The following is a 27,361-nucleotide window of genomic DNA, read 5'->3' as shown; positions in this document are numbered from 1 at the left end:
AGGGGCAGAGATTCTCTCTTTTTTAGGTACTGGCATCCCTATTAATAAGAGCTTTTTTATTCATTTATTCCTAGGTTCCAACTACAGAACCACAGCTCTGATCCTCACTAACTCTGTATATAAATCCAGCAGAATGCATATGGGGGTGAATTGGTGTCAAGAGTGCAAAAGCATGAGAATCTAAGCATCTGCTATGTGTTGCTCATATGTGTTTGAAGAAAAACATGAGTGTGTGTACCTGTATTTGAGTATGTGTAATTGAGTAAGTATGTATCAATGAAAGTTTAAGTGTGAAAGTACATGTGTGAATGTGAATATGTGCAAGGCATCATCAGAGTAATAATGACTGGTATTTAAAAAAACACTTTGAAGTTTTCAAAACACTTTACCAATATTTCATTTTGTCCTTACAACTCTGGCAAGTACAGTAGAGGCAATTCTGAATTTTTTTTAACCTTTACTCTCGGTCTTAGAATCAATACCATGAATTGATTCCAAGGCAGAAGAGTGGTAAGGGCTAGGGCAATGGGGGTTAAGTGACTTCCCATAGGTTACACAGCTAGGACATATCAGAGGCCAGATTTGAATCCATAACCTCCCATCTCCAGGCTTGGCTCTCTATTTACTGCATCACCTAGCTGCCCCTATTCTTATTCTTACTAATGATCGTGATAATAATAGCTAAGATCTATATAGTGCTTATTATGTACCAGGCACTATGTGAAATGCTTTACAATTATTATATGTTTTGGTCCTTATAACGGCCCTGAGAAGTATGTACTTTATTTTACAGATGAGGGTTTCAGTTTCCTCATCTGTAAAATAAAGTACCTACCTCTTAGGGTTGTTAAGTGACTTGCTCAGGCTAATAAAGTGTCTGAGACTGGATTTGAACTCAGTTCTTCCTTATGTAAGCCCATTGCTCTATCCACTACACCACATAACTACCCCAGGACTGAATAAATGCTTATTGATTGACATGAAAGTGTGAGACACATAGACTCTGCCTCCCACCCCCTATTCCCTCATTCTTCTCTTCAAAATGACAGTAAAGGGCCACTATTCCTCAGACAGAGCAGTTCTACATTCTGGAAGCCAAAGGGAGGAAAAGGGAGAGCCATAAGTAAGAATTAATGGAGTCCTTGACTACCAGTCCCATCCAATTGCCTCCAGGGGCAGAGAGAGTGCTTAGAGAAAGTCTACCTCAGCTATCCCCCCAACAACTCTGACCTCCACTTTGAACCACCATAGTTTCCCCGTCTTCTGAGTCCCCTCTGCCTACCAAAAAGAATGACAGGGAGAAGAGAGCCTGTTACTAACCATTGTTTTACTTTTAAAGAATAAATTAGTATGGTATATTGACTGTAGAAAACATGGATGATCTCAGAGAGAATTGGTCCTAACCTGAAAATGGATGAGCAAAATGTTAAAAAATGTGACTTGAATATCTTGGAAAAAAACAAAGGCCTGGGATTCAAAAGACTCTGAGAGGAAGGGAAAAGTCATTCCTTTCCAGCTGTATCTGTGTGATTTAACATGGGCAAATCACTGCTTAGAGTTAGGGAATCTTGGAATCTTGAGAGGTAAGAGACCTAACAGATTGTATAGTCCAACCTTCTCATTCTGTAGGTAAATAAAAGTTATCCCAGGGAACGGTTTCCGTTTTCTGATTACTAAATCTAGTACTTCTCCCCAACCCCACCCATACCAACATTGCTCCTCTAGATTTCATTTTCTCTCTAAAAAGAGCATGAAAATGCTTGTTCTATTGTGAAGAAAGCATGATAGAAATAGAGTTTTATAATCATTATTCAGATGGAAAGGCAGCAGTCACTACACTATCGATGGCCAATATTTCTCATCTACAATGAAAGGCTCTTGAAACTCAGCCCTGTCTGTACAATAGACGATGTTAGGGGCAACAAGCTCTTCTGACTTCATGAGATCCAGGAGAACTTCCTGAGGGGGCCTGGGTCCTGTGGTCTCTATCTTTTATTTTCTTATTTATTATCTTTGCTTGTTTGTTTATTCATTCATTCATTCCTTTGTTTCTTTATTTAAAAACCCTTACCTTCTGCCTTAGAATCAATACTGCATACTGGTTAAGGCAGAAGAATGATAAGGGCTAGGCAATGGGGGTTAAGTGACTTGACCAGGGTCACACAGCTAGGAAATATCTGAGGTCATATTTGAACCCAGGACCTCCTGTCTTTAGGCCTGGCTCTCAATCCACTGAGCCACCCAGCTGCCCCTGGTCTCTATCTTTTAGAGGAAGATCAACAGGTAAGTTATGGGGTCTGAATTAGCCCAGCTCCTATCTCAGTGAGATGTTAATGGATTTTCTGGGTAAGCAGGAAGGGGAATGTTTACTCTCGATATTCTCTAGAGATGAGTATAGGAACCTCTCCATGTGCTGCCTGGCACAAAGGGAACCTAATTTAGATGCAGTCATATTCTCTTTCAGATGAAGAAAAAGGAAACCCCAGATAATCTCCTAGAAGACTTCCAACTCATCTGAAAAATGTTTGGGCCTAATTCAATCACACTTTATCCTGAGAACACATTCTGAAAACAGAGAAGTAATATGATATAATAAAGTGCTAACCTGCCAGTCAGGAGTTCTGGACTTCAAATCCTGTCCAGACAGTTACTAGTCACGTAACTGTAAGCAAGTCACATCTCTTCTCTAAGCCTCACTTTTTTCTTATGTACAATGGGAAAAACAATCCTTGAATTGTCCACCTCACAGGGATGTTGTAAAGAAAGTGTTTTGCAAACTTGCTAAAGCAATCTAAGAATAGTACTTATTTTTATTATCATTCTAGGGTATTGAGGAGAAACCAGGCAAGATGATGACTAAGAGAAAGAAGCCCATGTCATGGCAGCATAACGTATTTCCAGCAAAGGAAGAGGAGTCATTAGCAAAAAATATGTAAGATTTCAGGATAGAGAGTTGTAAGGAATGAGAAGAACCTTATTTATGATCTCAAAGCCAATTTAGAAAAAACACCTTACCTTCCAGCAATACTATATAGTAATTTGAGGCCAGAAGAGCAGTAGGGGTTAAATAACTTGCTTAGGGTCACACAGCTAGAAGTGCCTGAGGCCAGAATTGGATCCAGGACCTCAGAACTCAAATCTCCAGGCCTGAGTCTCTATCCCCTGAGCCACCTAGCTGCCCCTTCAAAGCTAATTTTAAGGAGAGTCAAGTTGTTATGATTTAGAACTCAGTGATGATGATAATAAGTTTATTTCTATTTAAAATATTTTCTAGGAAGCAGGATGGGCCTGTCAACAAAAGCGTATACATTTAATATGTGAGCATATATACATGAACATACATATACATAAATGTATATTAAAGTAGTCTATACTGGACTCAAAAACTCAGAAGGCCTAGATTCTAGGCCTCACTATACCACTTCCTTCCTGTGTGATTAGGCAAGTCACTTTGATATTTAATTGGAATTAAAATATTTACCCACTTCTCTCCCAGGGTAGTTGTAAAGATTAAATGAAATCACGGAAGTAAAACACTGGAGGAAGGTCAGCTATTATTACCATCTCCGCTGTTAATCTTCTTCCACTCAGTTCCATCACTGAGGCTGTAGCACCTTGGCATGGAGGCAAGCCAAAGCTATTGAATACTAGACTAGTAGAGGACAAGTTTGGGCAGTTCTTACCAAACTAACTGAAGCAGCTTAGAATATAGGCTGCAAATTGTCTGCTTTTCTGACATCTCGAAGACCAGCATAACTAGGCTCTGTTTGCCACTTACATACAGCCTTTTATAACCTGGATCCTTTTGTACCTTTCCAGTCTTCATGTGTCTTACCCCTCACCTCCACATATTCTGAGGTCCGGCTCTACTGGCCTGCCTGATGTTCCTTGAAATCAACACTCCATTTCTTAATTCTGACTTTTTGCTGGCTCTTCACAGTACCTAGAATGTTCTTTCTTCACAACCTGACTCCTGGCTTCTCTAGCTTCTTTTAAGACTCAACGTGAATTCTGCCTTCTGCAAGAGACCCTTCCCACCACTTTGCAGTGCCTTTTCTCTGGGATGACCTTCCATCTACTCTGTCCTTATATATTCTTAGTTATTTACATGGCAGCTTCTCCATTAGAATACAAACTCCTTGAGAGCACAGACCAGCTCTCTGGGAATTGTTTTTGATTTTTTTTTGTAACTTTAATGCTTAATACAGTGCCTGGAACATAATAAGTGCTTAATAAGTGGTTATTGAGGGGCAGCTCCGTAGATAGAGAGCCAGGCCTGGCGATATGAGGTTCTGTGTTCAAATTTGACCTCAGATACTTCCTAGCTATGTGACCCTAGGCAAGTCACTTAACTCCAAATGCCTAGCCCTTACCACTCTTCTGCCTTGGAACCAATACCTAGTATTGATTCTTAGACAGAAAGTGAGGGTTTTAAAAAATGATAATTGATTGATTAACTAAATGAGATCATCACCCAAAGACTGACCACCAGGAGATGAATTCTTTTGACCAGAGCAATTCACAAATCCCATCTAACAGGTCCTTTAAGGATCCAATATCCTATTTGAGCTTCCTTTTCCTAGATGCACAGTGCAGACTGTCTACATTATAGGGGATAGTCTGCATGAGTTGATGTATCTGAAAAAAATTCACCAGTTGGAGGCTAACCTTGAGGTGATGAGCCTCTCTGCACTTAGCAAAGCTGGTCATCCTTGGATAGCAGACACAATCTCCTTTCATAGGCCTATTCTTGAAGGTTTCTCAGTTTATAAAAATCTAGACTATTAGACTTGTGAATGCTTGCACTTGGTTAATTTAGCTTTATCGAACCCCAAAAGACATCCACAGTTTCATGCTGAGTTTTCAGGAGGGCACCAGTGGACAGAAATTATATGTAACCATTATGTGATAACCAAATCATAATATTATTATTATTATAAAACACTGAGTCATAATTATGGCTTCCTACAAAATCATTATAATAGTGGTTTTTGTGTGTGTCTTTCTCTGTGTCTCCTGTGCTTTGTACAGGGCTCAGAGTTAAATGATAGTTGATTTCTGACAGAAAGACATGTCACCATGGATTTGGGCCAGTCCCAGGGAAAGCTATTCCTGGGATTCTCTGGCCCTAACACTCACCCGAATCCGCCTCATTGTGGCCACAATCTCCATTCGACTGTTGGGTCTGGGCACATCCAAACTCCCAATGTACTATAAGAAGGAGACAAGAAACTGGTCATTAAAAAGGGGAAGAGGAAGAAGAGTGGATAGAAAGGGGGAAGCCATAGCTCCACTGGTTTTAACTTCTCCTCAGTTCCCTTACCAAAAGGAAAAAAAAAACAGCTGTGGTACTGTCAGCAAATGAGTTGGGATGGAAGAAGTCCTTTTATATGGCCTTTCACCGGAAAGATCTCCAAGTTCTCTTAAGGAACCCAAACCAATTACAGCTGACAAATTCGATTTATATTGGGCTTTCAATGAGTCAACTGCTGGCAAAAGGCTAATGCAGTCATCATTTGAATAAGTAAAGGTATTAAGTCCAGAGCAAGAGAGGTGATAATTCTGATTTGTTCTATACTGGTCAGGAAGTGCTTAGAGGTTTTTGTTCAGTTCTGGGTGGAATTATAGGAATTTTTTATTATATTATTAAAGGAATGGTGAAGATAAGTTAAAATAGGTCCAGAAGGAGACTAGGATGGGGACATATCTTTTTTCTCCTCAAGTCAATAGAATTTATTAAGCATTTTGTGCCAAGCACTGTTACATGCTCAGAATATAAATACATGTGGAAAGGACAGTCCCTCCTTTCAAGGTCTTTACATTCTTTTTATTTTTTGAAAATTTTATTTAATTAATTTAGAATATTTTTCCATGATTACAAGATTCTTGTTCTTTCCCTCCCCTATCCCCACTTCCCTCCCATAGCTGATGCATAATTCCACTGGGTTTTACATGTGTCATTGATCAAGAAATAGTTGCATATTATTGATATTTGCACTAGCGTGATCATATAGAGTCTATATCTCCATCAACCCATGTGATCAAGGAGTTGCTTTTCTTTTGTGTTTATATTCCCACAATTCTTCCTCTGAATGTGGATGGTGTTCTTTCTCATAGGTCTCTCAGAATTGTCCTGGATCACTGCATTGCTGCTAGTAGAGAAGTCTATTACATTTGATTGTACCACAGTCTATCAGTCTCTGTGTACAATGTTCTCCTGGTTCAGCTCCTTTCACTGCATCAATTCCTGGAGGCTGTTCCAGTTCCCATGGAATTCCTCCACTTTATTATTCCTTTGAGCACAATAGTATTCCATCACCAACAGATACCACAATTTGTTCAGCCATTCCCCAATCAAAGGGCATCCTCTCATTTTCCAATTTTTTGCCACCACAAAGAGTGCAGCTATGAATATTTTGGTACAAGTCTTTTTCCCAATTATCTCTTTGTGGTACAAACCCAGCAGTGCTATGGCTGGATCAAAGGGCAGACAGTCTTTTAGTGCCCTTTGGTCATAGTTCCTAATTGCCCTCCAGAATGGTTGAATCAATTCACAAATCCACCAGCAATGAATTAATGTCCCAACTTTGCCACATCCCTTCCAACATTTATTACTTTCCTTTGCTATCATGTTAGCCAAACTGCTAGGTGTGAGGTGGTACCTCAGAGCTGTTTTGATTTGCATCTCTCTGATTATAAGAGATTTAGAACACTGTTTCATGTGCTTAGTTTTGATTTCTTTATCTGAAAATTGCCTATTCATGTCCCTTGCCTATTTATCAATTGGGGAATGGCTTGATTTTTTTGTAAAATTGATTTAGCTACTTATAAATTTGAGTGACTCAACCTTTGACAGATATTAAGGTCCTTACATTCTAATGGAAGAAGACAACACATGAAAAAGAGCTGAAAGGAAGAGGCATTAGAAAAGAAGATAGACAAAATCATTTGGAAAGTCAGGAGTATAGACTGGAAAGGAATGAATTAATGGCTAATCAGGGCCTTCCTCCATAAAATAGAGGTTCTAGGATGAATCAGATTCTCTTCCCACTTCCCTTTCTTCTTCTTTTGCTCCTTCAAGCAGATACAAAGCTCAAAAATTTCAAAGCATAGCTTTGAACAGTGACATCATCACCCCATCACCAGTTGCCACTCTAGACTATTATAATTACTTGCTAATTAGCACTCCAGCCCTTCCTCACCCCAATTCACAAAAACCTAAGGAATTAATATTCCTAAATTCTGATCAACCACTTCACTTCTTGGCTCAAGAAGCTTCAACAGCTCCCTATTATGTCTAGGATAAAAGACAAATACCTCCATTTAGCATTTAAAGCTTCTCTACTCTTTGACTCTGATCTATCCTTCCACACTGATTCCTCATTACTTGCCATAAGAAATGGCTTACCTACTGTGCCTTGTTCATGACATTCCAATACCCACTAACATAGTTTCTTTTAGTCTGTAACCTATACCTAGAATGTTCCCTCCTCTCTACCTCTAGGATCCCAGAACTCTTGGAACAGCTCCAGTCAAGGTTCTCATCAAATACTGATTTCTACTAGCAGTTCTTCCTGAATCCTCACACTATTAGTTAGAAATTTACTTTGTTCTTTTTTGTACTTTTTTTTTTATCATTTTTTGGTCTCTTAGCTAAGATCAAGTGTTCTTTTTTTGTACATTTTAGAAACATGTTTCTCTTATTATTTTACTTAATCCCATTCTTGACTTTCCTAGAGATGGGGGGGGGGAAGAATTCAATTTGGCAAGTTGATTATCAATCAGTCTTGCCTAGTTCCAAGAAATTGGAGAACTCACTTTGAAAGAGGACATCAAATCTGAAGAACCAAAGATCCACTCCCAACCACTCATAGATACCCTTAAATTCAGTCAAAGATTGAATTGAACTCTGAAGCCCAGCATTACTTCTTTTGATGGGGAGATATCTTGTGATTGTAGAATTTTAAGGTTGGAAGGGACTTTAGAGACTGTTTAGTCTGATTTCTCCTCCAGAACAGGAATCTTCTCTTCAGTTATCTCTAATGGTCCATGCCATATGGAGAATGAGAAAGGGGGTGAAGGAGTTAAAGCAGGTCTTTTTAACCTTTTTTTTGTGTGTGACATGGACCCTTTCTCAGAATATTTTAAATAATTGAAAGAAATGCTGAATTCCAGTTTAGAGGTTAATGAAAATAAAGATGTAATTTTTTTTCTTGTCCAAGTACACAGACCCTCTAAAATTAATCCACAGATTCCTCAGAGATTCCATGGATCCTAGATTTAAAACCTTTATTTCATCCAACATACTAATTTTACAGATGGAATTACTTCTAACTTCAAATTCATTCAATTAGCGTTTATTAAATAATGTGATAAATGGTGCCAGGCATCATGCTAGGTGTTGGAGATACAAAGACAACAGAAACAGTTTCTGCTCTCAAGGAGCTTTTATTCTATCTGAAGGGCAACATTATATACATCAATATGTGGACCTAAAATTGATACAAAGTAATTTTGATTAGCAAGGGAATGCCAGCATCTGGGGGATCAGAATAGCAGAATAGATCTCATGTGAAAGGTAGCCCTAGAGCTGAGTTTTGAAAGAAGTTAGAGATTTTAAGAAAGAAAGGTAAGGAAATGGTATACTCATAAGTACAAAATAGAGCCTCCATAGACACATAGATAAAGAGATGCAGTAAAGAGATCAATCTGAAGGGAATGTAAAGTGAGCAGAAGGGAGCAGTGAAAGCCTAAGAAGGGAGTTTGGTACCAGATAGTGAAAGGCCTTAAATAACAAACAAGAAAGCTCGAATTTTATTTGAAAGACCATGATAGGAAGAGGGATTAGGTTTATTCAGAGGACAGCATAAAGAGCAATTGAATAGGTAGGCAGATTTTACTTTAATCTTAGGGTTTCCTCACATTGAAAGCTATCCAAGTGGTGAAGTAGAACAGGACTTTAGAGTTGGAGGGGACCTTTGATATGATCTAGGTCAACCCCCCCATTCCTCCTGGATTTATTTTAGGTGAAGAGACTGAAGTCCAGAGAATGGAGATACTTGTTCATGGTTGCACAGGTAGCAATAGTGACAGAACTGGGATTGGACCTTTATCTGCTTACTCAATCTAGAATTTTACATACAGAATTTCTCCTGTCCCTTAGACTATCCAAGCAGAAGTTGGCATGCGTGTCAAAAATGTCAGAGAGAAAATTCCAGCAGTTGGAAGGACACCATTGTGATGGGGCCTGGAGCCTGTGATCCACAAGGATCCAGTGAAGAAATTAAAGATGTTTTAACTTAGATAATAGAAGAACTGGGGATGGGAACATAATTGCTGTTCTTCAAGTATTTGAAGGGTTGTTCTACAACAGAGGTATTTAGGTTTAGTTTAGACCAAGAGAGACAAACTAGAACAAATAGGTGAAAGTTACAAGGGGGCAGATTTTGTCAGGTTGGGTGAGATGACCTTTGAAGGCCCTTCAAGCTACAAAGGTTATATTTTTCAATTAAACAGCTATTGAGGAGAACCTACTAGGTGTAAAGACCTGTAGGAATTGCTCCAAAGGAGACAAAGATCATAGGATAATAGATTTAGAAATGGAAGAGACCTTAGAAGATCCAACTCTTTCATTTTACAAATGAAGAAACAGGGCCAGAGAAGTCAAATGGTTTGCCCAGTTACTCCCCAGTCAGTCCAACTAATTAGCCAATAAATCACTTACAAAAAATTTTCCCTCAATTATTATCATTTTTCTATTACAAAAGTATCAAATAGAAAGATTTACCTTTTGGGGATGTCTTAGATTAAGTTTCTGAAATGGGAAGTGGGCCAAGAAGAAAGGATTAAAAACCATGCCTTACATGGATTAGTTAAAGGAACGAAGGCACCATCCTTACTCTCAAGTAGCTCATAGTCTGGTTGAAGAGGCAGCAGTAACACACATGAAAAAATAAATATAAAAGCTACATAATTTAGATAAGAATATTTAATGATATTATGAAACAATAGGAGGTAAAGACCCTACTATAGGACCAATACTAAAGACTATGGAAGTGAGAGAAAAAAGTTCATCTTACCTGTGGCTGGCAATCTTCTGGCCAAATTGGTCTACTTGTGTTTCTGAATATACAATATTCTATCCCTCATTTTTATGCTTAGCACAAGCTGTCCCCATGTCAAAAAATGCATAACCCTTCTTGTTTCAGTTTCTTAGAGTCACCAGGTCTCTTTAACCTCAACTCAACTACTATGTTCTACATGAGGTCTTTTCTGACCCTCTTCCAACCTTCTAAAATGACTTTATATTTACTGTATTTTTTATATACTTAAGTAGATATATGTTGTTTCCTCCAATAGAATATAAGTTCCTTAAAGGCAAGGACTATTTCATTTTTACTTTGCATCTCCAGTGCCTGGCAACAAAGTTTGGAAAATAGCAAGTACTTATTAAATAAGTATTAAATACAAGTAAATAAACATATATAAGCTAATTAATCCCTGGAAAAGAGGCTTGAACTCAAGTATCATCCACAATAGTTCGTTGTATGTGTATGTAGGGGGATTTGGAAAAACAGGAAGTACCTCCAAGGAAATTGAAATCAGAAAGGTCTAATGTATATAAAAATATCCATAGTAGTAGCATTTTTGTGGTAATAAAGAACTAGAAAAGAAGTATGTGGCCATCATTGGGAAATGGCTGAATAAATTGTGGTCTGTGTACATAATGGGGTATTATTATACAGAAAAGAATGTGAAAATTTGGAGAAACATGTGAAGACTTGTCTGAACTGATGCATAGTGAAACAAATGAAAGCAAAAGAATGATGTCTAACACAATGACAATAATGCAAGTGAAAAGATCAGAATAAAAAAGTCAAGCTATGAGTAACTGAAAAACCAGGATGATCCAAGATAAATGAAACACACTTCTCTCCTCTTAGGATGAGGATGGGTTGTCAAGACGTTGTCAAGCATGAACAATATAGTGATTATTTTTGCTTAACTGCATTTCTTTGGTGTAAGATAGAGATAAGTTGTGAGTGAGAGTGGGGATGCATTTAGAAATGGCTATGACATGAAAACAAAAGGTACTAATAAAAAAAAGTAAAAAAATGTTAAATAAAAAAATGAAGCAGAGAGATGGGCATGCAGGGCTAGGAGAACTCTATTGCCACTAACATATGGTATGATTTTGGATGGGCCCCTTTCTCTTCTTTGAACCTCAAGTTCTTTCTCTGTCAAAGGAAAGAGTGGAACAAAGGGCTCTTTCAGTTTTCACGTTTTTCTGGGTCTAAAAGCAAAAATCAGATGCAAGGGGGACCTCTTTGGAAGATGCTGAGTTTAAGTTGGACTGTGGCAAGAGATAAGGTTGGAAAATTAGTTGGAAAGAAAGGTTATGGAAAGCCTTGAATGTCAGACAGGAGAACTCAATTACTTTTCCAAGATCATCACTGAATACTGCTTCTGAAGCTTCAGGTTTTAAAACAACCTTTAGCTTCCCTATAACCCACTAACCCCATATCTACTATAACAAATTCCCTCCCCAGCTATGGCCAGGAGTCATAATGTACAAAAAAGGGGAGTTAACATTCTTGTAATGTACATGATTTTTAAAGCTGAAATGAACATCAGCTCTCAGAATATTAGAGTTGAAGTATGAGATGATTTAGTTCAACTACTCATTTTATGGATGACAAAACTGAGACCCAGGGAGGTAATATGATCATATAATTTCAATCTGGGAGTTAGCAGCTGAGCAATTCCTGGAGTCAATCTCAACTTACCCAAGATACCTTCTCAAACTGTAAGCATGAAGCTGGCAATTGTAACCCTTTTTTTTCTCGACCAAAAGCCATTTTTGGGTAACTCAGTTGAATCTAAGCCAAAAGTGACAAGCATGATCTGTGGGAGTTTTTTTCTTTGCCCTCATGCTTTGTGTCTGTTCCATTATTCAGGAAAACTCCACCTGCTAATTTTGACCCACTTAAAATGAATCAGATATCTAGGAAATATCTGATATTTGAGTCAAAGACTTGTATCTGAGCACTTTACTCCTTGTTCTGTCCAAACAAGAAAAAGATCAGGCTGGTGGAAATGCTTAGAAGAGAGAGGAAGAGCCTTCGGGTGCTCAGAGACAGCTACTCTGAACAGTTTCCTGGAGAACACTGAAAGAAAAGGGTTGCCCTTGAAGGGAAATTCTTATGGTTTCAAGACCACTTTCTTCTTCCTAGCAAATCTAGTCCACCTCTCTCCGCCAAGTCTGCCCACCATTCAAGTGCTATTTCAAGGTTTTTATTAAAGTCTCTCAGTTGCTTCTTCTAGCTTCCCCTGATTGGCATCCATTAGAGCTGGAAGGGACCTGAGAACATTGAATAGTAGGATATAGCCTCTGTATAGATGAATGGAACCTTGGAACTCATCTAGTCCAATTCTCTCACTTTATGGAGGAGAAGGTAGTACTCAGATACCCAGACTAAATTATAGGTCTTCAAACTCCAAGTGCAATGAGATTTATAAAGTACTTTCTTTATAATGACTTATACTTTCCTTATAATAAGATAAGCAGTGTAGCTATTATTCTGTTCATTTTATAGAAGAAACTGAGGTTCAGAGTTTAGTGATTCTGCCATAGTCACAGATTTGACAGGAGAGCCTGGGTCCTCTGAATCCCCAGCTGATGCTTTTTCCATTATGTTATGTGTCTCTCTCTCTAGGACTATTCCAGTACACTGAGATCTGAGGTACAGTGTAGATTAAAGTGTTTGACTAGATGGCCTTTAATATACCTTTCAATTCTAATTTCCATAACAACCAAGTCTTCTGCTTCTCTTTTTTCTGGACCTCATTTTCCTCATCTGTAAAATAAGGGTACTGAATCTTTAAAGTCCCATTGACCTCTAACATTCTAGCTTATATAATTGAACTTGTCTCTTCTTATTCTCATTTGTTAGTCAAAAGCACTTCCATTAAGGAGAAATAATTCAGTATGTCAAGGATCTGTGATTTTATTGGTATAAAATTCTCTCCATCAAGAGATTCAACCTTCCTATAATTCAGTAGATAAGTCTTAAAGGATGTTCTGATGTTCAGAAAAGTTGTGATGGCCACATAGCTAGTATATGTCAGAGATGGATTTTGAACGAAAACCTGCCTTGTTCTAAAACTCAACTGCACCATGATAACTCTTTAGAAGATAAACGAAGCAAAACTTCAAACTAGTTTCCTGGGAAAAGGATAAAACAATCTCTTGAAATAAGATTGATGAATCATGTTGACTTCATTTATCCATATTGGATCCTGGAACTTCCTTCAGCTCATTGAGAAACACACATACACCCACATCCCAAATCCTCCTTACTGAGAATGGCCAGAGACGTGACATTCATTTAGGATTATCTGCAGTATGGCAGTGACCATGCCAACTGGCCTTAATTGACACCATATCCCAGAACAGAGGACAGGAAAGACAAGCTGGGCAGAGCTAGCTGGTGACAGGTGGACTGGAGAAGAGGAAGAGTACCAGTCTGGGTCTGGTACAACAGAAAACATGTTGCTATGGAGCAGCTGAGAGCTGAGAAGGGAACAGAAAGATGGAGAAAGAAAGATAATTCTACAATGTTAGAGCTTCAGGGGACATTACAACATAGTGTCAGAACTGGAAGGGGCTTGGAAATAATCTTAGGGGTTAAATTTCATCCTCAATTTAGGGAAAAGAGAGTAAGGAAGAGAATGGAAAATGAAACCCATTTGGAGAGCAGGGGGACAGAAAATAAATGTGTGGGAGTGGTGGTGGTAAAAGAACAGACCCAGGAAATCAGGACCGTGGCAGGGAATGCTCCCTATGGACCTCGGAAGCAAATAGCATTCTGTCTGGGTCTCAGTTTTGTTATCTGAAAAAGAAAGGTTTGGACACTATGACCCGAAGGTCTCTTCTAGCCTCAACGTTCCTATGTTCTAAGATCTCTTTCCACCGTAGACATTCTATGTCTGAACCTTTTCCGCCTCTGACATTGAGTTCTAAGATCTGCCTAGCTTTGCCATTCAAGGCACGCCCCAACGCCTTACCTTGGCCTGGAATTGGATCCCGTGCTGAAAGGCTTCTTCGCTGTGCAGCGGGAGCCGTGAATCGCAACCCTCATCTACCAGGTTGTATCTGTTCTTCACGGGCATGGCCGTTCTAAGTCCCTGGCTGCCGAGGTGCCCACCCCTTGCTCCGGTGGGATGGATGTAGCGGCTCCCCCGCCAGCCCAATCTCCGTCGTCTCGCGCGCGCTCACCCGTAGCCAGTGTCCTCTGCCCCACCAGCTGCCCAGAGCATCCCTAGCTACAGGATCATGCGCCGGCCTGCCCGATCCGAATCCCAAGTCCCAGTCTCCCAGTCCCAGGGGATGAGGAGGATAGGGTTTTGCAGGGGTGCGGAGGCCTTTAGTTGGGCCCAGCACCGGAGGGGAGAGGTCCTCGGCTCCCTCCTCCCGCCTCCGCAGCCCGCTGGTTTTGAATGAGATCCTCAGCCCCCCACACCCCCTAGTTGCCTAACCGGGCCCTCCCCGCACAGCTGCTGCCCCATTGGCCCAAAGTTGCCTCACGTGGGACTCGGAGGCTGAGACTACTGCCTCCCTCGGCCGTTAAAGTGTCGGGCCGAGCACCTGCTATCCTCCAGCCTTGCAGCACATCCCCCGCCCCACTATTCACACCGCACCCCACCGTCAGGTCCACCCTAGTTTGGTAGAGAGGTCTGATTCCTGGCTCCTGGAATGGGCTGTGCTGGAAGCTTGAGAGTCTAAGCGCAGGGAGAAGAGCTTAGAAGAACCCGGAGGTCCAAGACAAAGAGACTTAAACGGAGAGGCAAATCTCTGCTCAATATAACGAATACTTTCTAACAATGAAAGCGTCTCTTGTGGGATGGACTGCCTCGTGAGATAGGCAGCACCTAGCGTTCATGCAGCGTCTCAAAAAACACTGGAGCGTTTCTGAATGAAATAAATGAAATAGGTGATCGGACACGAAATTCAGTGTTCTCACTATCCTTCCAACTTCAACAATCTATATTTTAAGATTATCTCTAGCTCTAAGATTCTGTGTTCTAATGTCTATTCCAGATTTAACATTTTAGAATGCTAGGAATATTTACTTGGTAAAGTCAGCAGCAAATATTACCTCTTTTAATTTCAATGCTGGCTCTAGCCTATTTTTCTAGCTTTCTCACCCTCATACTCTTTACTCCAGCCAAACTGGCCTTCAATCAACAAGCACGCATTGAGCACCTACTATATGCCAGCCACTACACTAGGTGTCAGCAATAAGCAATAGAAATACAAAGAATGAAACAAGGACAACTCTTATTGAGTTTGTATTTCAGCCCAACCCTCACAGCCATAAATTAAGGAAGCCACCTTTTGGAGAGGAGTCCAGTCATCCGGATCTACTGCCACTTGCTGGAAAGCTGGCTTAGTTGAAGCCACATTCTCCAAAACCTCCAGCTACCTATAGTAAGGTGCTCCATTCAGCTTCCTCCTTAGCAGCTCAGAGATGATAAAAATCTGGAAAGGAAAGTTCTCAGCCTCAGTCCTTGGCACCGCCAAATGGTTATGTGTCAGAAACAGCTAGGATTTTATTAGTGAAAATGATATTAAAGAAGATGCATAACCATCTGTTTCACAACTGTACCCTAAGGACTATGGGACTTTTCTTTCAGACTTACTCTTCCATTTGAACATAAACTTCTTCAGAGCAGGGACAGACTCTACTTTTCTATTTCTGTCCCCAGAGCTTAATACAGTGCTTTGAAACGAATGATATTTTTTCATCCATTCTTTCTAAAGGGAGAGACACATATATAAGTATGCAAATATCTCAAAAAAAGACTCGACTTCTAAGAGCTCTCCAAACATATGACCCCTACCTTGTCTAGAATGAAACATTTTAGCAATTTGGCCAAACTCCAGTCAAATTTTCTTATTTGTTGAGGGAATTTTTATAAGTGTTCATTCAGGAAAGTTTGGTGAGGTGGATGACTTTCAGTTGACCTCATGCCTCTCCTCCTCCTGGGGAGAAATCTACATGGTCAAAGAAACCTGTAAGGGATTAGGATTTCCCTCTGAGAAGGGAAGCTTGATTGTCTTTTCTTTTCATTTTTTCCTTTTTGTTATTGTTTTGTTTGGATGAGGCATTTTTGCAGGCACCAATGCCAGAGATGACATATTAGAAGTTTCTTAAATGGCATTGATATGTTAAACTATGTTTGCCTGTATTATGGAGGACATTAAATACTAGATTTGTTTATGAAATGTGCCACATATGCTTTTTTAAAAGAATCTTTAGTATAAGACAATAGAGAAGGCATTCATTCAAAAAGGTAAGGAAAAGGAGGATGAAAAGAATAAGCATTTATATAATGCCTACTGTGTGCCAGGGCACTGTAGAGCTGTTTGTCTCAGTTTCCTCAATTATTAAATAGGGATAACACCTCCTAACTTGCAGGATGATTTTTGTAAGAATCAAATGAGATTAAAAGAATGTCTTTCCAAGATACTAAAGAACTATCCATGATTTGAGACTATAGACTTTGCCACATTTCTTCTGGTAGATTTGTTGAGGATAGCAAATATTAAAACTGGACAGAGAGTGTAATGGTGGGGATTAGCCTAAACAATTATTCTACTTCACTTAAAGCAAGTGACAGGATTCAAATAAAGCTTAATTGTCCACTAGATATGAAGAAGGCTTGGGCATCTCTGTTGAATCAATCAGTCATAGGCTTTAGACAAAATGCAAAAAAATATTCAATCAACCTAGATGTCTTTAGAAGCCATTAGGTGAACTGTAGTAATGTTGCCCAGGAGGTCTGTGTTTATTGGTTAAGTGACTTGGTTATGTCCTATGATGCTTGCATAAAACCAGGGAACCAGTTTGAATCAGGCAATTCTAGTATCTTATAGAAGAAAGGAGAGAGGGCCAAGCTCCTGGGAAGAAATTGCTTGGGTAGGAGAAGAGAGCCTCATATTTGCACTCAGGCTCAGTCTTCATCAATGTTTTAATCCCTAGCCAGAGTAGGAAATTGAATTTAGGAGGACCAGAGAAATTTAGATTTTTGCCAGAGGAAGGAATTGAACTTAGGAGGCCCAGATAAATTTAGATTTTTTCCCCCCACCAGCATTCTAGCAGCATCCCTGGGATAGCAGTGACTGGTGGCTGGGTCTGCATTTGGAGTCGAAGATAAATAAGATTTGGAATTAGATTTTACCCTGGACACTGTATGTACTGGCAGGAGAGTGTATCAAAAACTTTAAGGGGAGTATTTTGAGTTAACTGTTCCTACTATAGCACTTTAGCAAATGCTCCCAATTGTTGTTCAGTTGTTTCAATTGTGTTTGACTCTTTCTGATCCCATTTAGGACTTTCTTGGCAAAACTACTGGAGTGGTTTGCCATTTCTCCAGATCATTTTACAGAAAACTAAGGTAAATAGAATTAAATGACTTGCCCAGGGTCACACTGTCTGAGGCTGGATTTGAACTCAGGTTTTCCTGACTCCAGGCCTAGTACTTTATCCACTGTACCACTTAGCTTCTTACAAAAGGCTAACTAAATCTGACTGACTAATTGCTACCAACTGATAAAGAATTATGGTTCTTCTATGGTTCTTATCAACTGATAATCATGAAGGAATTTAGTTCTTCATGATAATTAAGAAAGAAAGCTCACTGTGGAGTCTCATGAATGATAGTATTATAGTTTACTGCCAGCCCCTCAGAGCTTTACTTAGAACTTTGAGTAGATGTAGGAATCAAGCTTTGGAGACTCAGTCTTCCAGTACAGCTGGAGTTTGGGAGAATAACTCCAGAGCATGTGGTTTAAGATTATAACAAAATAAATATGAAGATAAAAACAATTAAGCACAAAGTAAATACAGAGTAATTTGAAAGAAAGAGTAGTAGCAGTTAGAGACATAAAATAAAAAGCTTCGTGTAAGAGGAAGTGCTTGATCTAAAATTAAGAGAAAAGAGGGATTCTGTAAAGTAGAGATGAGGAGGGCATATATTCCCATCACAACGAGACCTGGCACAAAAGGAAGGGAGATGGGGTACATGGATAAAAGTCCAAGAGAATGGTTGTTTGGCTAGATCACAGAGTATGGGAAATAGAGTAATATGCAAGAAAGCTGGAATATGTAAAAATTAAAATTAACATAAAATAACTTCAAATATATTTTGTAAGATTTATTAATAATCACTAGAAATAACAAAATAAAACTATGTGCCCATGGCTAATCTACCTGTTCAAACAGCTTGTTCCACCAAAGTCTTGACCCAGGAAGCAAAGAGAGCTGGCCACTGAAGACCACCCAATTTATCTCCAGTCTATGACACATATAAGGACAGGAAGTCAGTGGACTCCTGGGAAATGTAGTTCAAAGGCACAAGATTTCCAATTACACAAAAAAATAGATTAGAGCCAGGTGGTGAGGTTTTAAAATCTAAATAGAAGAATTTGAAGCTTATCCTAGAGGCAATAGGGAACCATTGGCGTTGATCAAATAGAGGTGAGGCATAGTCAGATTTGGGCTCAAGAATGAATTGGAATATGGTTCTTCACACTATTCTATTTCCTGTCTTTGTGTTTTGGGAGCACATTCTTGGAGGGCATTCCTTACTTGAGGTATCCTCTTAGAATCCCTGATTTCCTTCAGTGCTCAGTTCAAAAGCCATTCCTTACATAAGGCATTTCTTGATCTCCTTGGCGCCTCAGCCATAAAATTACAATGTATGTATCTTGGATCCATTTTGCATATACTTTGATGCATATTTGTTGTCTCTCTCAATATGTAAAATATAACGTCCTTTAAATCCAGGGATTATGGTACATATGTAATTGTATTTCCAGCACCTAGTAAAATATAGCACATAGCAGGTGCTTAGGAAATTCTTATTACGTATTCCTCCCCTTCATGCAAACTGTGGTCCACTCAAATGGATCATTTTATTCCTCCTTACATGGCACATGACATTCCATTTCCTATTTCCATGCTTTTATTCTGGTTGTAACCCTTGCCTAGAATGCAATCCCTCCTCCCCTCTACCCTCAGAATCTCAAGTTTCCTTCCAAGATGCAATTCAAGCATTATCTTCAATATGAAGACTTTCATAATATCCCTAGCTTATGCTTCCCCTCCACAAATTCATCTTGTATAGTTATATTATAGAGGTACATGTTGTTTTCCCACCCCTTCTTCTATTGGAGTTTAAGCTCAAAGGTAGAAAATATTTCACTTTTTCATTTGTATCTCCACTGACTATCACAGTGCTTGATACATAGTAGGTATTTAATAAATGCTTGTTGATTGAAATACAATTTAATTTCAGAGATAGACTTTGCAGTTCAGAGTCAGGATGGAGTTTAGAAATCACCAAAGAATTATTTTTGTGCAGTCAGGACACAATTTAAAAGCATGAACAGATTTTGTTTTACCTTCCATTCTCCCCAAGCATAATATTTTTCCTTCTATTTCTAAATCAAATTGACTTTGGGATATTTGGATCCTTATTTATGGTGCTGAAAATATATATTAAATATTTATTCTTTTATCAGAGGTGTCAGATACATGTATGGCCTGTGGACCACTTGTGGCCTTCTATACTCCCAAGTGTGGCCTGAACAGATTAAAATGTAATTCTTTTCCATTTGTATTGTTGCTATATTAATAAAAAAGAAAATATATGTAAACATTGGGTTTTCTAAGTCAATATGTGGTCTGTAGGGATCCTTAAATATGGCATAATGATCCCTGTTTCTATTTGAGTTTGACACCACTACTCTTTATGACAAGAAGATTAAGGTCCCTTCCAGCCTTAAAATTCTGAGTCTATAAAGGCACATACGAGGCCTAAAAACTTTGGACTACTTGAGCAAAGCCCTGAAACTCTATCTCTACTATGTTTAAGTACCCATTTCTTCCAGAACTTTTTATGTTGCCAGTCTGTCAACCATATTAGTTCAGATGCTTAAAGATGGTCATCTAATCTTAATTTCTGTCTGCAAAATGTTGAACATGTTTCTTCTTTTACAAATAAGATATTTAATTCTGTGTAATTTTAATGTTTTTTTACAAGAAAATGGAAATATTTACTATAACCCCACAAGCTCCATCCCCAAACTTTATACCCAAATATTTATTTATTATCATTGTTATTCTTTCATTAATATCCTCTTTTTGTGGACTCATTTCAACATAGAAGTGATTCTGGGTCACTGAAGGCTCTGGCAAAAGAGTCCAAGTTATGGCAGCTTCTGTTAAAAAAGAAAAATGTCAGCTACAGACCTGGTGGGAGACCATGTGTCTTTTGGTCAAAGATAAGCTATGTTCCAAGAGGCTCATCACTATGTTGGTCATAGAGTACGCAATTTTAATGGCTTTAGCAACTTTTGAAGGCCATCTATTAAGCTCTTTTAAAGAGGGGTTTCAATCTATGTTGGTATAGGAATAATTAACTAGGAAATTATAAGTCCTTGAAAAATTACTATTATCATCCTTATTGTTTCAGAGAGTGATCCTCAGAGGCACATCAATGTCTACTCCATTGCCATTTGTATTGTGTGCTATGATGCTCTCCCTTTCTGGGTATCGTCACCAAAGTTCTCTGATGAATGGTCCTTCAGAAGAACAGTTTTCTTATGAATGCCACAAATACATACTGTGATTGTTTATTTACAAGATATTTGATGACATAACTGAAAGGTATTAGCGTTAGGACCTGCTATTCTTAAAGGAACAGAGGATGAGCATTCATTCATTTTCCATTGCCAAATTAGAACTAAGTGGTGTGTGGGGCAGGGCATTGGAGAGCAGTTAGGAAGCAGTATTGTATAGGAGCAAGAAGCAGTGAATTGAGAATCTGAAGATCTGGGGTCTATTTCATTCAGTACTTAACCTAGGTGTCATGTCATATCTGTGGTTCTTGGGTTCCTCATCTGTAAAATAAGGGTGCAGAATTGAATGATTTTAAGGTTTCCTCCATTATAACATTTTGTGTTCTAAAATGTCCTCCAGATCTGACCTTATGTGATTCATAATCAAATCATTGACAACTGGCAAAAAGATGCTCTTTTCTCAATTTGGTTAGAATTCAATCTGCTTATAACAACAAGCCCAAGAGCCTCAGTTTTGAAATATATCTAAGGACACCACAATGGTTAGCCACTCAAATGCTGCTAGTATGGAATATTTAGTGGTTTGGGTATTAGCTTGAAAATATTCTGTATCTCTAGAATAATAGGTTTAAAATGCTGCAGGGTTGACTCAGCCCTTTATGCCCAAGGTATTAAAAGTGCAGACCACGCAGTTTATTAACAGGGGTCATCATCAAGTCACTGTCAGAGCAATTACCCCATTCCAGGCCCCTAGTCTTCCAATCCAGTGTTCTGTGTTCTCTTTTTTCCCTTCTTTGGTAGAATCAGTATCATTCCTCTTTTCTCTTTCTCTTTCTTCCTTTTCATCTTTCCTTATTCTCTCTTCTCTCTCCTTTTCTTCTTCTCTATTTCCTCTCCTCTTTCTACACTTGAGCTATCTCCTCTAAATCTTCAGTTTCATTATTAATAGTCTTTCTATGATATATTGGGAAGCCTTTGAGTGAACTGAAAGCAGTTGATTTTGGTTCTTTTTCCAATTTTTTTTATTATTCCAAATGTTTAGAAAACCAGACAATATAAGCATTTCCATATACAAAGAAAAACAAGATAGTGTGCAAATGAAATCACAAATCTCCTATATGTTTAACTTACCTTTCTTCATATCTACGTAATAAATCCCATTCACAAGTGTCCCAGACCTTCCCATAATCTCAAATGGTATCATCAGAGAGGGCAACAGGTTCATATAAATTAAGTCTTTCATGTTTTACCTTTCTATTTACTTTCTGGAGTTAACATTTACAGTTTTTTCTTCTAGCATTAGTTCTACGACTATATACAATGCTCTCCTGGTTCTACTCATTTTATTGTTCATTATCTTGCATAGTTCTCTTCCGTGTTTTTTTAAATCAGTCTGTTCATCATTTCTTGTGACACAATAGTATTCTATCATAATCATATGCCATAATTTATTTAGCCATTTTCCAATTCATGGGCATTCCTTCAGCTTCCAATTCTTTGCCGTCACAAAGAGAGCTGCTATAAATATTTTGGAACATATATGTTCTTTTCCTCTTTTTCTGGTCTCCTTGGGAAACATGTTAGGTCTAAGGGTATACACAGTTTTATAACTCTCAGTGTGCAATTCTAAATTGCTTTCCAAAACTGGATTAGTTCACAGCTCTACCAACAGTGTATTAGTGTCCCCATTTTTCCACATCCCTTCCAACATTTGTCACTCTTTTTTTAATGATTATTTTAACTAGTCTGGTGGGTGTGAGGTAATATCTCAGAGTTGTTTTGGTTTGCATTTTTCTAATCAGTAATTATCTAAAGCATTTTTTCATATACCTATATGTGGCTTTGATTTCTTCATCTGAAAATTGTCTGTTCATGTCTTTTGCCCCTTTATTAGTCGAGGAATGACTTTTATTCTTATGAATTTGACAAAGCTCTCTATATTTTTTAGATATGAAACTTCTGAGAGGCTATTAAATCCCCCCCCCAGTTTTCTGCATTCCTTCTAATCTTAGTAGCATTTATCTTATTTGTGCAAAGACTATTCAATTTAATGTATTCAGAATTATCTATTTTACATTACAGAATGTGCTCCCATCTCATGTTGACTCACAAATTCTTCTCTTATCCATTAATAGAAACAGTTCATTTGTGTTGTAGATCTTTGAACACAAATCATCCATGATTTCCTTCTCCTAAAAACTGAAAGGTAGGAAATAATTTCCTGACATCACTGACTCAACTATTCTTTTCCATTAGGCTACTAGGAACAGTAGTATTTTAAGGTGCCCTGCTTATGGTGGCAAAGTAGAAAGACTTCAGAAAGATCTGAATTTGAATCCTGCTACAGCTTGGGAAAGTTATTTAATCTCTTTCAGACTTAGCTTCCTCATGGGTAAAATTAGGATCAAATGAGAGTATATGATAGAGATAAGAGAGAGAGATTTTGCAGGACTTATGGACCAAGATACATCTAGCTCTAGATGTCTGTCAAGTCAGGATTCCAATGGAATGTCCCCTGGTTGTTAGCAGTTGGAGCTGAGTTAGGGGTTTGGCTGACCATACTCTGGGAGGAAAACTGGGTTTTTGAACTTAGTCTCTGTCTCTCTGGCTCTGAGGAGTTGAAACTGACCAGGGGGCTTTTTGGTCTCTGGGTCTCTGACTGTGGGACACACATTTGCTCTCTGGAGTTTGAAGTTGGCTGAGAGACTTTGTGAAGCTGACTTGGTTTTTGGACTCTGGTGGGGCTGACTTGGTTACTTGAAGTTCTCTGACTTTGGACAGTTGAAATTGACAAGGAGGAGAAACCTAGCTGAAGATGAAGAAAGATCTTGAAAAGCCATTGTCCTCCATCTCCCTGTCTCAGAGTCACAGTTTGTGACTGGAATATTCCCTCAAATCTTTATAAATTATCTCATTTAGATTAGGGACTTCCTCATCCCCCTTACCTCAGTTTCCCATCCTGTTATCACAATAAACCCCTTACCTGAGAAAGAGTATTTTATAATTCACTTGGGGGGGGGGGAGGGAAAATTGGGAGAAGGGTGGCAGTTGGAGCAGGGAGGAAGGGGTGAGGGAGGAAGGAGGTTAGGAAATAGATCAGCCATCATTAGGAATTGATAGGCAGATTCCTCAGAGCAGTCCCCTGTGTATCAGTAGCCCTGTGTGTGTAGTAGCATCCCCCAGCAGCATTTCTCTGTCTTCCATTATCATTAAGCAGCCTCAGGTTCCCTCAGCAGTTTCAGGTCCCTGTAGCAGCCTCTCAAGCCACAGCCATTGTGAAGAAACTGATTTCCCCTCAGTTTGTCCTCTCTATCTCAAGAAGTAATAAGTTTCTCTTCAGTTTACCTTTTCCATTTCAACAAGTAAAAGTTTTCACTCAGTTAATATTTTATTACAAGTACCAGATCTTCTTACTTGTCTCCTGAGGTGCCTATATAAAGGTCAAGAAGCAACAGTTAGAACCAAACATGGAACAACTGATTGGTTTAAGATTGGGTAAGGAGTATGAAAAGGCTGTAGGCAGACTATATCATGCAAAATGCCAGGCTAAATGATTCAGAAGTCAGAATTAAGGTTGCTTGGAAAAATATCAACAATCTTAGGTATACAGATAATACCACTCTGACAGCAATAAGTGAAGAATTAAGAAGCCTCTTGATGAGGATGAAATAGGAACGAGTCAAAGCTGGCTTGAAGCTTAACATTAAAAACAAAACAATTAATGCCATGGCAACTGGTCATATCACTTTCTGGAAAAGAGAGGAAGAAGAAATGGAAGCAATGTCAGATTTTATATTTATGGGGTCAAAGATCACTCCAGAGAGCAGCAATGAAATTTAAAGATGTTTGCTCCTTGGAAAGAAAGCTATGGCAAATCTGGACAGCATACTAAAAAGCATAGATATCACTCTGTCAAAAGAGTCCATAAAATCAACTCTATGATTTTTCCAATAGTAACGTATGGGTATTAGAATTGGACTATAAGGAAAGCCAACCGCTGTAGAATTGATGCTTTCAAATTGTGGTAAGGAGAAGAAAGACTTTTGAGAGTCCCTTGGACAGCAAGGAGATCAAATCTGTCAATACATAAATAAATTAATTTAGATTAACCTGATGCTTAAATACTTTGACCATATGATGAGAAGACAGAACTCATTGGGGAAAAAAATAAAACTCTTTGAAAGGCTGAAGGCAAAAGGAGAAGAGGACAGCAGAAGATGAGATGGATAAATAGTGGCATAGAAGCAATGAATATGGGTTTGAATAGACATTAGGAGATGGTGGAGATTCTATCCTGCCCTGGTCTGCTGTAGTCCATAGGGTCACAAAGAGTTGGACATGACTGAACAGCAACAATGAAATTTGAATACTAATAAATAACACCTACTTTAGAAGGCTGTTGTGAGAATCAGATTACATTTTAAAAAGTGCTTTGTGAACCTTAAAGCATTATATAAATGTTAGCTATTGAACTTCTTTATTTTATTAGATTTGTGAATATAAAACATATGTACTCTTTCCAGGGGTTCTTGCACTTTCTCTTGTACTCTGATCCTTTGATCTTCTGAGGGGAATCAGCACTTTATTTGCCACTTATTTCTACTTTCAGACTCTCCCTTTGCTACCATTACTTGAGGCTGAGTAACCTCTCTTCCTTAGAAATGCAGGCTATACAAATTTGCCCAGATCTTGGTCTTAGTTATGTTTTCCCCTTTTCCCCTTTCAAGATATTTTTTTTCCTTTTTCCTCCTTACCCTAAGTCCTGCTCTATAGGGAACATTAGCATACCTGTTGATATTCCATCAAACACTCTATCCTCCCTCCCTAATTCCTTTCTTTGCTCAAAGTAATGACCCATTACTCCACTCCACCCCAGCATATGCCTTTGATCTTATTATCAGTTCCACTTCTATAAGCAAGAAAATGGAAGGTGCATTAAAATCGCCTCATATTCCATCTCTCTTTATGCCTTACAGCTCCTAAACTTACTCTCTGACCCCAATGAGATCTCCAACCCTCTCCCCTCCAACCACTTTTCCAAGAAATTACCCTATAGTTAGCCAGGTTATACTATCCTTTACTTTTAAATCTGTCACTCCCTTGTTTCATATCACTCTTCATGCCCTGCCAAACTGGAACCCTGGATTAATCTCTCCATTATCCTCCACCACTACTCATGTGCTGTTACATGGAGCAAGGGAAAATTGCAAAAGTGACTTGAAACCACCTCAGATTTATTTTATTTAATCTCAACTGGGCACTCACTATAGTAAGATAGCCTTTTTATTACACCTCCCTAATTGGTTGCCTATTCCTTTTCTCACATTTTCTCTCAAGTCTTCCACAACTCTTCTTTTCCCTGTCCATTTAGTTGAGGACCTCACCTCATACCTTTCCAAGAAAATATTGGCTATTCACTATGATTTCCCTCCTCTTTCCTTCTCTGAAACATAATTCTTGTCATCACCCCACTTTCTCTCTTCTTTTTCTTCAGTCTCTGATAAATATTTCTTATCCTTTCCCATCTTCTCTTTTCCATCATCTCTCTTCTCTTAAAATTTTCCTTTCTATTGGTATCTTCCCTGAAGCCTATAGACTCAATTCTTTCCCATCCTAACACACACACACACACACACACACACACACACACACACACACACACACACACACCTTTCATTAGATCCTATCATTTTTTTTCTAGCTATCATTCTTTAGCTCTCCTCTCTTTCTTAGTCATGTTCCTGGAAAAAGCTGTCCTCTTTGAATCCAAATTCTTCCCTTTTATTCACTCAGCAATGCTTTGCAATCTGGCTTCCAACTTCATCACTTAGCTGAAATAGCTTGCTACGAAAAGTACTATTGATCTCTGAACGGTAAAATCTTATTTTTTCTCAGTCTTCATTCTTTTTTGACCTTTCTGAAACATTGAAACATTTATTAAGCACCTGCTATGTGCCAGACACTGTGCGACATGCTGGAGCTGCCTGGAGATGAAGAAAATGCCTAGAGCCAAGAGATAGAGCATCTTATTTATGGAACAGAAAGGAGCCAGCTGGATTCAAGATTAAGATAGAAGACTGGGAAGATGTGAGAGGCAGAGGATATCTAGGTTATATGGGGCTTTGAATGCCAACCAGAGGGTTTTGTATTTGATCTTGGAGGAAATAGGGAACCACTGGAATTTATTGAGTAAGAGGGTGGGGGGTTGGGAGTGATGACATGGTTGGATCTACCCTTTAGGAAAATTATTTTGTTGGATGAATGAAGACTGGATTCGAGTGATGAGAGACCTGTGGCAAGGGGACCTTCCAGCAAGTTAAGGCATGAAGTAATGAGAGCCTGGACTAGGGTGGTAATGATATTTAAGGAGAGATGGAGCATGACATTGCAAAAGTGAAATTGACAGACCTTGGCAACAGATCATATAAGGAGGTGGGGATAGAGGAAGTTGGAGACAGTGAAAAATCTCAGATGACACCCAGGTTTTGAGTCTGGGAGTATGGTGTTACCCTGAACAGTAACAGGAAAGTTTGGAAGTAAAGAGGATTCGGAGACATGTTGAGTTTAAAATGTCTCCTAGATGTTCAGTTTGAGTTTCCTGAAAGGCAATTGGATATGTGAAGATGGAAGTCATCAGAGTGATTTGGGAACAGAGCTGGATAGATTTGGGAATCTTCAGGAAAGAGATGATAATTAAATTTATTACGGCTAATG

At 38.8% G+C, this 27,361-nt stretch overlaps 1 protein-coding gene across 4 annotated transcripts in view; it reads right to left on the bottom strand.

The window, feature by feature from the left end:
* Positions 1-27,361, bottom strand: part of LOC100016457 (carboxyl-terminal PDZ ligand of neuronal nitric oxide synthase protein-like) — a 73,975-nt gene that overhangs the window by 25,264 nt on the left and 21,350 nt on the right. Inside the window, exons 2-3 of one of the 4 annotated variants that reach the window (XM_056812086.1) lie at positions 15,395-15,541; positions 5,140-5,211 (exon numbers count right to left, since the gene is read on the bottom strand). In XM_056812086.1, the coding sequence (XP_056668064.1) occupies positions 5,140-5,172 (33 nt within the window). In that variant the 5' untranslated portion in view covers positions 5,173-5,211; positions 15,395-15,541. Of the gene's footprint in view, positions 1-5,139; positions 5,212-14,067; positions 14,861-15,394; positions 15,542-27,361 lie in introns of those variants that run through there. The other 3 variants (XM_056812085.1, XM_056812084.1, XM_056812087.1) reach the window with 3 other exon arrangements.

The sequence above is a fragment of the Monodelphis domestica genome, chromosome 1 (assembly GCF_027887165.1).
Source record: "Monodelphis domestica isolate mMonDom1 chromosome 1, mMonDom1.pri, whole genome shotgun sequence".
Taxonomy (NCBI): Eukaryota; Metazoa; Chordata; class Mammalia; order Didelphimorphia; family Didelphidae; genus Monodelphis; species Monodelphis domestica.
Note: the sequence above shows the minus strand (reverse complement) of the source record. Positions and strands in the feature narration are given on the sequence as shown.